Source organism: Lepidochelys kempii, chromosome 4 (genome assembly GCF_965140285.1).
Source record: "Lepidochelys kempii isolate rLepKem1 chromosome 4, rLepKem1.hap1, whole genome shotgun sequence".
Classification (NCBI taxonomy): domain Eukaryota; kingdom Metazoa; phylum Chordata; order Testudines; family Cheloniidae; genus Lepidochelys; species Lepidochelys kempii.
Window position 1 is genome coordinate 65,082,480 of NC_136383.1, and position 15,171 is coordinate 65,097,650.

At 42.0% G+C, this 15,171-nt stretch overlaps 1 protein-coding gene and 1 long non-coding RNA gene across 6 annotated transcripts; one reads left to right on the forward strand and one right to left on the reverse strand.

The window, feature by feature from the left end:
- Nucleotides 1-453: 453 nt before the first annotated feature.
- LOC140910497 (uncharacterized) lies at nt 454-6,800 on the reverse strand. The gene is made up of 3 exons (XR_012158609.2): nt 5,494-6,800; nt 4,038-4,129; nt 454-1,812 (listed from the first exon to the last, which is right to left on the reverse strand). It is a non-coding gene; the product is annotated as an uncharacterized LOC140910497 (long non-coding RNA).
- NPY5R (neuropeptide Y receptor Y5) lies at nt 5,341-14,844 on the forward strand. Of its 5 annotated transcripts, XM_073341522.1 has the most exons (3): nt 5,787-5,930; nt 7,763-7,834; nt 13,069-14,844. In XM_073341522.1, exons 1-3 carry the CDS (start codon nt 5,916-5,918, stop codon nt 14,413-14,415), a joined length of 1,434 nt encoding a protein of 477 aa, XP_073197623.1. In that variant the 5' UTR covers nt 5,787-5,915; the 3' UTR covers nt 14,416-14,844. The 5 variants fall into 5 exon arrangements, with proteins under 5 accessions (XP_073197626.1, XP_073197623.1, XP_073197624.1 ...); XM_073341525.1 differs by lacking the exons at nt 5,787-5,930; nt 7,763-7,834 and adding an exon at nt 5,341-5,743; XM_073341523.1 differs by lacking the exon at nt 7,763-7,834 and having other exon boundaries at nt 5,787-5,957.
- The last annotated feature ends 327 nt before the right edge of the window (nt 14,845-15,171 follow it).

A 15,171-nucleotide genomic window follows, 5' to 3' on the forward strand; every position in this document is an offset into this window, starting at 1 on the left:
TTGGGGCACTAAAAAACCCCAAAACAGTAATAATCAGGACTCACTTTATAAAGCAGAGATGTTTTCTTTTCAGACTCATAATATGTGTTGTAAAGTAAATGTTCCATAATATATAGACATAGTATACTTCCCTTATGAAATGAACTCGGACTTTAAAAGTCCTCTTATCCATTCTAACTACATTTCTATAGTGTCAGCACAAATAGCTCTTTCCAGCTCAAACTCCCTGGTTCACAAAGAGGTCAAATAATTCCCCAATAACTCTTTCTTATTGCTAGCCATTGGAAGGACACAAGAATACTGAAAAAACTAAATAACCGAGCAATAGTTCAGTAAAATAATATATTCAGACTTCTCTGGGGAGAACATTATCTCCATACACCAAAGGCACCATGAGCTGCAAACATATTATTGTTTATTTTGTAGTAATGGACTTTTTGCAACAAAATGGACTTTTTGCAACAAAACACACAGTATGCAAACACCCTACCTAGAAAAACAGTACTGTACAGATAAAATGTAACAACCTTTCATAAAATAATAATTGAACATTGAGGGAGGAGCAACATCTGTTATAGAGCCATTAATGGACTTAATAGACTTTTTGCAACAAAACACACAGTATGCAAACACCCTATCTAGAAAAACAGTACTGTACAGATAAAATGTAACAACCTTTCATAAAATAATAATTGAACATTGAGGGAGGAGCAACATCTGTTATAGAGCCATTAGGAAAGCAATATTACGAGCTTGCCTGTTGACCAATCCATAAATTATAATCTATTTGTAAATCTCAAAATATTGTAAAGTCTATATTAAAGAAAAAAACATCAAAATTAAGGTGGTGACACCATCTGACATTTATTTTGTTGAGCTCAGATAGTGCAGCACAAATGTTACACAAACCATCTTTTAGTGCAATATTCAAATTCAATAGGGTGAGTAAAGGGACTCCTGAAGAGTTTTGTGTGATCCCTTTCTATGTACAAAAAAACTGTCTTTGAGGTTGCAATTGTTCTGAATAGAAATGTGACTCTTTGTAAGGATTTTTTAAAGTTTAAGTTTAGTGTTTTCATTTTGCAATAATGAGCATACACTTCTACTTTCACACCTTTGCAAGGTTTTTGTTGCACAACTGTACATTGTTCACATGTAAAGAATCACCTGTACTATTGAACCTGCTCCTGTTACCATTAGAGTGAATCAGGGCTTTGCCGCAGGTTTCACTGGCAGCAGCAGTAAACTCTCTGCTTGAATGACTAAATTATATGCACTCTGTTATAGGACTAAATACTACCCTCTGTTGTCCTGGAGCCCTATTCTCCCCCCACAAGTGACGGAATGATTTAGTTGGGGATGGGTCCTGCTTTGAGCAGGGGGTTGGACTAGATGACTTCCTGAGGTCCCTTCCAACTCTGAGATTCTATGATTCTGTGATTCTATGACCAGGATCTAGAGGTTAGAACTGGATGCCAGCCTGGTGGTTAAAACTGTTGCCCAGCCTACTGAGCAGAGCCAGAAATAGGAACCAGGAGTCAGTGCCAAGGGTCAGAGCTGTAGCCAGGAGACAAGCCAAGGGTCAGAGCAGGGCTGTAGCAAGCTGGAATGAGACAGAAATAAGGCTGGGGACAAGGCAGACACAAGGGGGATCACAGCTGCAGGAATAAGCATTGAGCAGCCAGAAATACCTTCTTATGCTTTAGGATGATGCAGACTCATTTAGACTCATCCTTACAAGATCCCACATTTGAGGAAGAAGACTGTGCTGCTAAAAAACAACCACCTGGTTTAACGGGGAAGTGAAGGCCCCTGTCAAAAACAAAATAATAAAAATATGTAACAAATGGAATAAAGGGTAAGTTGATAGTCATGAATATGAAGCAGAAGTTGGGAACTATAGCAAATTGCTAAGAGAAGCCAAGGAACACAAGGAGAACTCTGTGGCCAGCAGAGTTAAGGACAACAAGGAGTTTTTAAAAATTAATGGTAACAAAATGAATCCTGACAAGGGTGTTGGTCCATTGCTTGATGGATATGATAGAATGGTCAATAATAATGCAGAAAAGGCAGAGGTGTTCAGACATATTTCTGTTCTGTATTTGAGGGGAAAACAGATGATGCAGTTTCATCATATGATCTCATCTTTCCATTCCACTAGTATCTTTGAAGGATGGTAAACAGAAGGTGATAAAGTGGTCTCTGCCATGTGTTATGCCAGTTCACGGTGACACATCCTGACACTGCACAGATGTCACAACTGTAGATCAAAAAGCCACCTTCCCACTGCTGTCCAGGCTCATCCCTAATTGTTTTATATAAGGAAGGAATTTGGCTTACACTGTCTTTTTGGAAAGGTAAGAGAACAGAAATGGAGGCACAAATAACCTGTAGGATTTTTTTAATACATGCATTTTGGAGAGAAGGAGAGGAGAGAGAAGAAGGGAGGAGATGGGATGGACAGTTGAATTGCTCTGTGGAAAGCAGTATTTTCAAACAACAGAGATACTGTATATAACTTCCTTATATAGCATATCAAATCATAAAGTTGTCATTGTTTTTTAATTCATTCCAAATTTTCAAAATGTCATGCTGATGGATCACTGCTACACTGGTAGCAGACTTGTCATGACATTAAGATCTGACTCAGAGTGACTGTATGCCAGAGAATTCTGACAATTACTAAGTTAAGGCCTGTTTGTCACAGACACTGAGCACTTGCAGATCTCATTGACTTGAGCTGGAGCTTTGAGTATTCAGTGCCTCTAAAAGTTAGGCCCTAAAATCTTACTATACTCCCAGAGTGAAGTAGACATTTCAGAGTCTGATGAGAAACTTGTACTAAAATAACAGCCTCAGAGCAATGTGTGAACTGAAAGGGGGTGGTTTGGGGCATCCCCAATCATATGCCATTGGTTGTGGGATTGGATTTCACTTCTGGGATTCCACTCCACTCCACCTGCACAGAGACTGATTACTCAGGCTTTTTGCATGTAGAATTGATTTTGCTCTGTATGAATAATCTGGAGGAAAACAGAAGAATATGGAACAAATCCTGCTCACTTGAATATTATCCTGAAGAGACTACTCAAATGAATCGGATGAGCAGGATTTGGCCCTGTATTGGCATTTTAAGTTTCATTATGGTCTGAGATTTTAAAATGTATATGATCATTGTGTTTTTATATGGTAAAGCTTTTCAAACTGTAGTTATACCGAAGGGTTGTGTTCAGCACAGTATTAAATATTGATAGTGTAGTGATTGTATGAGAATGGAGAAGCCAGTATTTTATTTGTAGAAATAGCTGACATTGTATTACATTATATTTGTAGAAATAGCTGTTGTGAAGGCTAGGACTATAACAGGGTTTAAAAGAGAACTGGATAAATTCATAGAGGTTAAGTACATTAATGGCTATTAGCCAGGATGGGCAAGGAATGGTGTCCCTAGGCTCAGAGGGTGGAGACGGATGGCAGGAGAGAGATCACTAGATCACTACATGTTAGGTTCACTCCCTCTGGGGCACCTGGCATTGGCCACTGTCGGCAGACAGGATACTGGGCTGGATGGACCTTTGGTCTGACCCAGTATGGCCGTTCTTATGTTCTTATGACATACAGACTTCAACATGAGAAACTGATCTATTGAGAGAAGGAAGGAATTAGGACAGTGGGGATATTCCCTTTTCTTTCCAAAAGGTGCTATTGGATCTTTAATTTTCACCTGGACTGCCAATAAAAGGGGCCTCACTGTAGGGCCAGATTCTACCACTCTTACTGAAGCTAGTTGTACCTCACTTACTCCTCCCATTATTGTTCCTTTGGGATCAGTGAGACTTCTTGTAGAGTACTTGAAGTACTCCATATGACTAGTAGAATTTGGCCTCTTAATGTCTCATCCCACGACAGACCCTACACTTCAAAAGGAAATGTTACAATTTTAAAAATAATAGTCACTTAAACATGCCCTGTGTACATATCATGGACTAGGTCCTTGGTCAGCCAGAACTCTCCCTTTGAGGGGAATACAGTCTTACCTTCTCAAGGATTGCATTATTTATTTCTATAATAAGCCAATGTTGTTATGCAGAGTCCACCAACTCCCATACTCTTCTAGAAGGATTGAAAACTGTGAAAATAAAATGATTAAAAGTATCTTCAAATTAGTATTAAAATTCTGAACTGTCCAAACCAAGAAAATGCAGGCTGAAACTGTGCCAATCATCCTGCTGCGATTACCTTGTTATGGTGAGTTTCCAGATTGCTTATCTCCTACAACATACAGTACATTCTATTTTAGCAAAATAAGTGAACTATGGTCCCAGTTGAGAATGACCTACTGAATCTACTCTTAAATATTAGTTGGTGTATGATTTGTTTACAGTTTCAGCAGCTTTCCATCAGAACCACCCTATGAAGTTTTGCCAGGGGGTAATCTTGAAACTTACAGGATACAAATATTGCATGAAATAGTTTGTCAGGATTCCCTAATAAACTGAATTAGGCCTGATCCTGTTCCGACAAGGGAGAATGGCAAAAACTCCATAGGAACTAGATCCAGCTTTTTTATTATTTTTAGGCAATGATGTTCTTATTTGGAAGATATTTATGCAATCCTCTCCCTTTTATTGTGGTATTCTCCATGTCACAATATTTCAACTTCGGACCTATTTACTAATTAGTGTACAGCACAGATTTTCCATTTGTATACCTCCTATTATATCATGTTTTTAAATAGCTGCATGCATCCATTCCCTCTCTCGGCTATGCATGCAAATGTGACGATAATACCTAAGAGGGCGGCTCAAAATGTTTTGTTGGCATCTGACCTATTTCAGATTCGCTTAGTCTCTCTCATGATTATAGAGCTCCTGCTGAAATACACCTCCAGTAGTTGTGATCTGTGTGTAAACTGGAATGCCAAATTGCGGAGTACATAAAGATCAGTAAAATAGGAAGACGTTACAAATATCACTCTGCCAATTATAGGAAGAAGGCAAACAGCCCTGATCACTCCCTGGGAAGCACCGCCAGGTAATACAAAGTTCAAGCACTTTCCATAAGGAGCAGAGCTGGAGCTGGTTAGTACGTGCACAATTGCATACAAAACCTGAGTTATCTGAAACATTGAAAAGGCAGATGTCCAGTTTAACCTCATGGGATTGATTTGTCAGTTTGATTTTTGCCCGTCCGAATTAAAAGGGAGTTTGCGTGATTACTAATACCTACGAAATCCGACCGAAATTAAATAACTTGTTACCTTTAAAAATATTGTGCCACGTTTTAAGCCCTCTGCAATGCGGGTCAAAGCCTCTGGCCCTTCCCACACCCTCACACACAGAGGACCGTAAAAACGGGCAGGATAGCCAATGTTTCAAGAATGCTTCGCCGCCCCTCTCGGTCCCTGGTGGTTCACCTGGAGATGGATTCAGGGGGTCTAGGAGCACTGCTTTCTTTTCTCTCCATCCTAATCCTCCCATCACCCATTCTTACCCCCAGCGCCCACGCTTCTGTCAGACAAAGACACCGTCTTCAGCGCAGAAACCCTCCTCCAGGCAGTGTTTGGTGCGTGTAAAACGCTTCGTTGCTCTTTGCTCGTTCTCCAGCATTCCAGCAGCGATGAACTGCCCGCTAGGAAAGCAGCTCTGACGACTTTGGGATAGTAGGGCTCATGGATATGAATTATTCTCCATTAAAAACATCGATAAGTCATTGGCTCCTATAGGACGCGTCGATCAGAAATGTGAGGCTACATGAACATTACTGGTGGGGGGGGGAGTTAAATGAACTGGCTGGGTTTGCTGAGGGGCATCGAGAGTAAACGGCTGGGAGCGAAGGGGCTCGGGGAGGATGCATACGCTGCCTTGTATTTAGGACCGTTTGTCGGGATTAAAGGGATACCGAATGGTCCCAGCATGACTCGACCTCCGGTAGGCTGTGAGCTCAAGTATGCAGGTGTAAGTGATGCGGAGTGACTCCACCGAGCTCAGCGGAGTTACTCCGGACTCAGAGAAGATACTGCTGGGCTCTCTGCTGGGTTTGGCTTCTTAAAGCGACGAGCCAGGCGGGCCCCCCCCCCCCCCCGGCCACCTTAAGAGGAAATCACTGGGGAGGGGGCCGGGGAAGGCGAGAGCGCGAGGGGGGCTGAAGTTGGCGCGGTGCGTGGCTGGCGCTGGGGAGGCGGCAGCGCTCTGTCCCCACCGGCCTCGCCTCGGGGTCGCCGCCCGCCAGCAGCGTGCAGGGGAGGACCTGGGCCAGGGGTCGCTCCAGTCTGCCCGGCGTGCCCAGCCCGCCCCTTCTCCGTGCCCTAGGCAGCCCTGGGGCAGCAGCCTCCCTTCCCCCCGGCAGCGCGGGCCACTGGCGCCCCGGAGCAGGCTCCCCCGCAGCGACCGCCCCCTGCTGCCAGGCGCCGGGAGAGACCCTCGCCCTCGCCGCGGGCGCTGCAGGCAGAGGCTCCGGCGGCCGCTCCCCGCGGCAGGTACAGTACGAAGCCCTCGCCCCGCAGCGGCTGAGCGGGGCGCGGTCAGGGAGCCGGCGGAGAAGCCGCCACGCGCGCCGGCTGGGCAGCGGCTGCAGGAGGTGCAGGGTCAGGGCCCCGATCCCCCTGACGGCCCCATTGGGTGCGATGGGAGGCGGATCCGGCCCAGCAGCTGCGCCAGGGAAGTGCCCTGGGGAAGAGGCTGCAGGGGGAGCGCTTGCTTTTTAGCCGCAGGTTGGCGCTAACCAAGCCGCTGTCAGCGCCCTGATGGCTGCTCGGAGCACCTCTGCGAGACGCGCGTCTGCCGCCGGGCACTGCCCGACCTGGGCTGCTCCAAAGGCAGCCAGGCGGGGCTAGCTCCACACTGAATGAACCCATGTGCAGTTTAGGAGTCAGGCTGCTAGACGGAAATCTCTGTTCCTTATTTATAATCGCTTTCATGGAATACAGTGTAAATGCTTTTTAGAGCAGAGAGTATCCAATTAAGGACTTCCCCAAAGTGTGGCTAGGTAGTGATTCAATATCCCTGGAAATGGAAGTAAATATTATCAAACACCTCCCACGCTGTTGAATTATACTTAATGCAATGCCCTTGAAACATAAATATTCTGGCATTCATGTTTTACATTCTGATGAATAGTTTACCTTTGACTTGCTTACAGAATATGAGAAATGCCCACTGGAATGAGCACGTGTTTGCCGTCACTAACTTCTCTGATTCTTTGAAATGAATCCTTTTATTTTTAACCAGTGATACTTTGGCAATACTCCACTGGTGATCCTTTGGAATCTATGCTTAATAAACTTAGGATTTTGTCTAAGTAACTAATAATATACTTCAGTTGATCGCTGGAGGACAAATATAATATATTGTATTAGTTGACATAGTCCAAAATGCCTCCCTCTAGAAAAATAAAGAAAAGCATGTTACATATCTAAAGTTATAAGGTCTCCAGTGTTTGTTTGGTTGTTTATCTAGACGTTTGTTACAGTTACTCTATGTGCTCAGTAGCATATACTTTAATAATATGTTAGGCTTGCTTTACTGATCAGCCAGGTCATTAGGTCACACTCCTTCGAGTTGGGAGGTGTAATCCTATTTTAATTAAATGATGATTTGCCTACTGTGGGAAGCCATATTGTTGTTTCTCCCGGAAGAATTTTGCAATATTTATTTTCTTTTATCAAGAATGGCCACTTTAAGAGAGAGAAGTTAACTTTCATCATTAACATACGATGAAGTACTTGTCTGGAGTTTTGAAGTGCTCTTACTCTTTTTTTCAGAGCTCAGAGGTTCTGAAACTGAAGTTTCCTGTTGAATGTGCTCACTATAAAAGAATTGGAAGAGTTGCAATGGTAGCTCTACCTCTTTAATCTGTCTTTTGTCAATGCACAGCCCTAACTCTCCTTTGTTGTATTTAGGCATTATGACACAGTCTGGAATGACATGACATTTTTTATCCAATATAACATATTTCAGTGTTTTCTAGGAGCTTAGATAACCAACGATTAACTAATTATGGATTATTATAATACCTATATGCAACAGGGCAGCATTAAAGTTAAGTGTTCAACTTTTGCATTTCCTAGCTTCTGGGTGCTTAACTATACAGGGTTAACGTTGTGTTTGCAGTGTTGGTCCCAGGATATTAGAGAGACAAGGTGGGTGAGGTAATATCTTTTACTAGACCAATTTCTGTTGGTGAAAGAGACAAGCTTGCAAGCTTACACAGAGTTCTTCCATCCTCCAAAAGTAAGATTTATGGATTTTTTGCTTTTTGCATTTTAAACCAGTCACAGGCCTTAAAGTGGAATAATGAACATAATCCACTTCAGACATGTTAAACTGAGATAAGGTTAGATCACCTTATATCTTAAACTGAGCTGAGACTGGACAGTGGTTTAAGCTTCTTGTGCCATTTTAAGGCTTTAGATTAGTTTAAATGATTTTAAAAAACCAACCCTCCACCCCCCAATAAAAATCTTCCTAAAAACATAACTGGGGGGAGAAACAATTTGATTAAAGTGCTTATCAAAGGAAGATGAATATTAAGATATATCAGATGGACATAGGTGAACACGGTTCAGAAAGATATAATGAAGATCTTCCTAGTTCAGGATGCATTTTCCTACTTTAAAGTACATTTACATGCTGAATGGTGACTATAAAGCAAAGTTGACAGGAAACCAGTGAGACACAAGGAATATGGAACCCCAAGATACTGTCTTTACAGTCACTGTTCAGGTTAGAACCACACTTTAAATATGATGAAGGGAAACATTTTCAAAAGCACATTAGTGACTTAGGAGCCTAAGTCCCATTTTAAAAGGTGACTGGCACTCACGAACCTAAGTCTTACTGAAAGTCTCACACTGGATGTCATTGACAAGAATAGGACCAGAGAGGGTAAACAAATCCTAGTAGTAGAAGTTGCTGCTAATACCAAGCAGCAAGAGAGACGCCTCAGTAAGTGCAAAAGTCCAAATAATATCAGTGGCGTGTTATTGTGTTATTGTGGGCTGAAAACCAGTAGTATGGTGGGGAAGCATTTTAGCTTCATACAGCTAATAGCACTCAAGCTGAAGACACACTATGCAAGTGTTGTGAGTCCGGGTAGAAACCCACAGAAACTGGAAACTGCCTTTTTACTGAATCATCTCTGTAACAACCCTCCAGCCCCCCGCATTTCTTGCATGACCAGCATGCCCCAGTGCAACAAAACAAACAGCTTCTGCATCCCAAGCTTAGTAAAATACCCACCAGTTCCAGTATATGTACTGAATCACCATCTCTGGGAGAGGCAAGCAGCGCTGGTGCATTCAAGTTGACTCTTGCTAAATATTCACTACAAGCGCTACAGTGTCAAAGCTGAAGCATAGAAACTTACTACAGTGGCAGAAGAGTTTTTCTGTTCCTGTCATAAAACCACCCCCTCAACAGGTGATAGGTGGATGGAAGAATTCTTCTGTTGACCTAGCTGCAAGTACAGTGGCGGTTAGGCTGACCTAACTACATCACACAAGTTGTGAAATTTTTCACAGCCCTGAGTGATATAGCTAGGTTGATCTAATTTTAAGGTATAGATTAGCTCTAATGTCTCCCTCTTTCTGTTATTCTACTCTCCCACAGCTGGTAGTGATACTTCTCTGTCTTCATCCTTAAGTAGGAGTACCACTGTGATGGGCTGCCCCCTTTAAGGTGCCACCTGATGTACTGGGATAACACTGAGCCCACCTGTTCTGCCATCCTGGGCCCCCTTTACACTGTCTTGCTGAGCCAGGCTTTTAAACCTCCTCTAGCACACACACAGGCAGGGTCACACCCAGCTGCAGAAAAACACAGACACTGAGATCAGCTTAAGGCAGAGTTTCCCAAACTTTAACAGCCCGCGAACCCCTTTCACTAAATTGTGAAATCTCGTGAACCCCCTCCTAAAAATGAATATTTCAAGGGATTTAAGTTTAAATTTCCTCTGCACTCCGCACTCGCACTCTGCACTCCGTGGGGCTCCTGCTGCTGGACCCCGTTGACCGCCCCAGTCTACTGAGCTCCACTGAGCTCGAGCTGGAGGTCCCACTGACCGCCGGGGCTCAGGCTACCAGCCCCAACTGCCTGACCCCGCCCTCCCTGGGGCTTGGGCTGCCAGTCCACGCGGCGCGCTGGGGTTCGGGCTGCCGGCTCCCCCACTCACAGAGGCAGGGTTTGGGCTGCCAGCCCCAACTGCCCTGCCCCGCTCTTCCTGGCTCTGGCTGTCTGCCCTGCAACCGGGTCCCACCAGCTGTCTCCAATGCCCATGGTCCTCTGGCCGCCATTAATGAAATTTTTCTGGCGATACCCCTGTAACGTTCTGCAAACCTCAGGGGTTCGTGAACCCCAATTTGGGAACCACTGGCTTAAGGGACTTGCCCCAGCATTCAGGTGTCCACCTCCCTTGGAGTGCAGAGTCCAAAGGCATATTGTCTTGCACTGTATAGAAAAGTCTACACAGCTCAAGCTCATAAAAATTTGCTCTCTCCGTCAATGTGAAGAGAGATATGCACAGTTGTTTGCCCCCCACCCCAGATATGAATTGCACAAACTGGGTTATGTTATAAACAAGAAATAAGTTTATTGACTACAAATGACAGATTTTAAGTGATTATAAGGGATAGCAAACAGAACAAAGCAGATTACTAAGCAAATAAAACAAAACATGCAAACTAAGCTTGATTCACTAAAGAAACAGGTTACAAAATGTAATTTCTCACCCTAAATGTTGAATTAGCAGGATGCAGAGTTTCTGTATCTTAGAGTCCCAGTTATTTCTTCTTACAGACTGGACCCCTCTCTCAGACTGGACTCACCCTTGCCTTTCCCTTCAGGTTAGTTCCTTTGTCGCTTCAGCAGTCCTTCTTCTTAAGCAAGGGAGGAGAGTCCAGATCAACTCCCTCTCCAGATGTGAAAAAGGATTTACGCAAGGCTGGAATCCTTTGTTTGATCCCCATCCCTCTACAGTGGAAAAGTACCAGCAGTGTCGAAAGGGGTATTTTTCATCAGGTGACATTATCACCTGACCTTGTAGTGTTGATGCAGCATCTTCAAAGTTCTATTATCCTTCTTAAATGGGTCATTCAGGAGGATTGCCTACTGTCTGGTGGGCATTCCCCCCAAGTACACACACAGTTGTAATTGTTAGATAGTCAATATTCCTAACTTTAGATACAGAAGTGATACATGCATACAAATTGGATAATCACATTCAGTAAATCATAACCTTTCCAATGATATCTTACATGAGCCATCTTGCTTAAAGTATCTCTTAGTTATGCCATAGTCATATCATAACCATGTTTCTATGAAGAATATGGGGTGTAATGTCACAATCACATCACTTCAGTTTTGATCATGACCTCTCTCAGAAAGAAAAAAGGCAAAGTCAACCCACATTAGTGTTTATAACTAATCCAAATATGCAGACCTTTTGGGGCAAAACTAAATATATTTCCTCTGACACAACAGTACTTAGCTAAAATGAAGGATACACTGGGGTTGGCTCCATACTCTATCTATTTTGGAGATAGCTAGGTCCCCCCCACACCCCAAATGCATGAGATTTCGTTGTGGTCCACCTTTTCTATAAGAGTGCTGCCTTGTTTTTATCAAAGGGCCTGAAGGGAAGATTCCAGACTTCTAAGGCAGTTTGATACCTGGGCCAGTACAATTTCAGTGCACACCTCGCTGCCTTTGACAGCCCACTACTGTAGCCACAGCAAAAAGCATCAGTGGACATTCCCACTGCTCTGTGCAACAACCAATCATCTATGGGTGCTTGGGTAGATCTTGAACATTTACTGCAACGTATCTTGATACAGGCTATGAGCACACACTGGAATGGCATATTATGCACATTACACTGATTAACTAGACAAAAGCAGGCTGTACACTTCATGTTTATGGGGCAGGACACAAGGGGAAGCACTAGGCCACCATAAGTGGTTCTTCTGGAAGTCACTAGTCATTGTAAAAGAACCCTTTAAACACAGCACACTTGATCTTAATGACAGCAAGCATCATTGAGTGGCTCATATACACTAGACTTCAATCTCTTATTTGCTAGAGCAGGCAAGGAAGGATCCAGAGGAGGTTTCTGGTGATGATGCTGTCCCTGTCAGTGCCTTGAGGACAAACCTGAAAACTGTGTACAACAGTCTATAACAGAACAAACTGCATTGTTGCAATGGTGCTGGAATTTCACTGATCCCATTATAGTAAAAGGGAGATTTGCTAGGATTTGTCTGACTGCTAGTATTAACCCAGAATTCTCTATTTCACCTCTACTGACAAAACTCTGTAACTTTAGTGGAAGTTTTGAATCAGTGGAATCTGCAGGACTTGGCCCTATCTTACGTTAACATATATTAAATACTATTTTCCAGATTAAATTGAGTATGGCAGTTATACAATTCAAAAATTGCCACACTGGGACCTGAATTCTGTGGAACAGTGAGCAGCCATAATAATGTGACACTTTCTGAAAGATTCTTTTTTCTGGTGAAATTCTCTATTATGAAAATAAGGAATATTGCTGGAACAAAACAGTATGCATTTTTAAGCACTCCAATGTAGTTTGTCTTCATGTAACAGAAATAGGTACCCTAATAATATAATATATGGATGGGTGCAATTATTGCGCAGAGCCGGATTATGAACTCCTTATTCACAATGGTGAGCAGTTATTCAAATGACTTGTCCCATTGACTCTAAAGGGACTACTTTGATAAATAGCTGGTCACTCATGGTCCACAATCTGGCCAACAGCAAATAATTGTTAATTGCTTACTTCATCTGCACCACGCTTTAAATTGTAAGTGCAAAATATGAGAATCCAAGGGTTGGGGCCTAGGTAGGCTGCATAACACATGCTAAGAAGTGTGGCAATTAATTGGTGAGGGTTTATAATTATGCAGGATTTAGGGCAAAGTATAATGATATTACTGCACTTTTAAATGTAATGAAGCAATAAAGAAAATGGTTGTTTCTCTAAATTCTGATGAACACCAATGTCATCTTTTCTGCAGTTGCTAATTAAAATCTTTCTGATTCTGAGCAGGACTGTAATATGGAATTAGAACTCGAAGACTGTAACACAACACTCACTAAGGAGAACAGCTCTGCGACTATCAAGAGTTCTGATTTTTCTGCCTGGGAAGACTATAAGAGCAGCGTAGATGACTTACAGTACTTTCTGATTGGCCTGTACACATTTATAAGTCTTACTGGCTTCATGGGAAATCTACTTATACTGATGGCTCTAATAAAACGCAAGCAGAACACAATAATAAACATTCTCATTGGAAACCTAGCCTTTTCTGACATTTTAGTTGTGCTGTTTTGTTCACCTTTTACATTAACATCTGTCCTGCTCGATCAGTGGATGTTTGGAGCAATCATGTGCCATGTTATGCCCTTCCTCCAATGCGTGTCAGTTCTGGTTTCAACTTTAATGTTAATCTGTATTGCTGTTGTCAGATACCGCATGATAAAAAATCCCCTTTCTGGTAATTTAACAGCAAAACATGGCTATTTCTTAATAGCAACTATCTGGGCTCTTGGTTGTACAATTTGCTCCCCTCTGCCAGTTTTCCACAAAATTGTAGATCTCCATGAAACCCTTAATTTAGAGACACTGAACAGCAGGCATTTGTGTGTTGAATCATGGCCATCTGATTCATATAGAATTGCCTTTACTATTTCCTTATTACTCATGCAGTATATATTGCCCTTGGTTTGTTTAACTGTAAGTCATACCAGCGTCTGCAGGAGTGTAAATTCCAGATTGTCAAACAAGGAAAACAAATTTGAAGAAAATGAGATGATAAACCTAACACTTCATCCACCCAAGAGTTGCAGATCTCAGGTGCAACTCTCCAGCAGTTCTAGATGGAGCTATACATTTGTCAGACAACACAGAAAAAGGTATAGTAAAAAGACTGCCAGTGTGATGCCAGCTATTTTACGGAGTCATCAGGATAATAATTCTGGAGAACTCCCAGAAACCTCTGGTACAGAAAGAAGCCAGCTCTCTTCATCCAGTAAGTTCATACCAGGGGTACCAATCTGCTTTGAGATGAAACCAGAAGAAAATTCAGAGATGCAAGACATGATTACAGTATCCCGATCCATCACTCGAATTAAGACAAGATCTCGGAGGGTTTTCTGCAGACTGACAGTACTGATCTTAGTTTTTGCTGTTAGTTGGATGCCTCTTCACCTTTTCCATGTTGTCACTGATTTTAATGCCAATCTTATTTCTAATAGGCATTTTAAATTAGTATATTGCATATGTCACTTACTGGGTATGATGTCCTGCTGCTTGAATCCCATCTTATATGGGTTCCTTAACAATGGCATAAAAGCTGATTTGATGTCTCTTATTCCATGCTACCAAATATCATGATTTTAAAAGCTCGACAATAAAATATAAAACAAACAATGTTATGTCTATAAGCATACTGAAGTATAAAATATCTTTTATTTAGTTTTAGGTGTGAATCAGTTGTGGTTAGCAATGATTAGCAGCTTTAGTTGTGAACGGTTAGTTCTAGGTCTGAATGGTTTGTACATGCCTCTTATGTACAGCAGAAAATACAAATACATTGTAATATTAGTCTTTTGTTTACCTATTGTATGGAGGAAATCATGTCTAGTGTACAAAACCATATTATCATTTTACTAGTTCAGTTAAATGTTTTAACTGTACCTTGCAAATATCTGAACTCTGAATTCACAATTCATGTAAGAAATGAGTCAAATCATCTCATATCAATTATCATGAGGCTATAATCAGCAAATTATTATTATTACTGCTAAATAATGTTTAAAATGAATCAGACTATTTTGACCACTTCTTAAAATAAAAATTTTTGTTGCTTGATGTGATTAGGACAAATTTATATTTTTCTTTGATCTCGACATGTCCAGTGCAGCCAATACCTCTCTATCAAATTTGCCAGACATCAACAGATCTTTTGCTGCTTCTTTAAAGAGTGTCTTCTTCACTTGGATGACTACATGGATAATCACTGTATTCCAGATTGTTCTCATACGTCTGGATTTAATTAGCCTCATCTACCCTTTTTTTCTGGTAATTTACTGTGTCCTATCATTTCATATGATTTTCAACTTGACCTGAACATAGATAGAACGCCTCTCT

Coding starts and splice junctions, on each gene's coding strand:
- NPY5R (XM_073341522.1), top strand. Junction 7,835..13,068: donor GAATTGGAAGAGTTGCAATG/GTAGCTCTACCT, acceptor GATTCTGAGCAG/GACTGTAATATGGAATTAGA.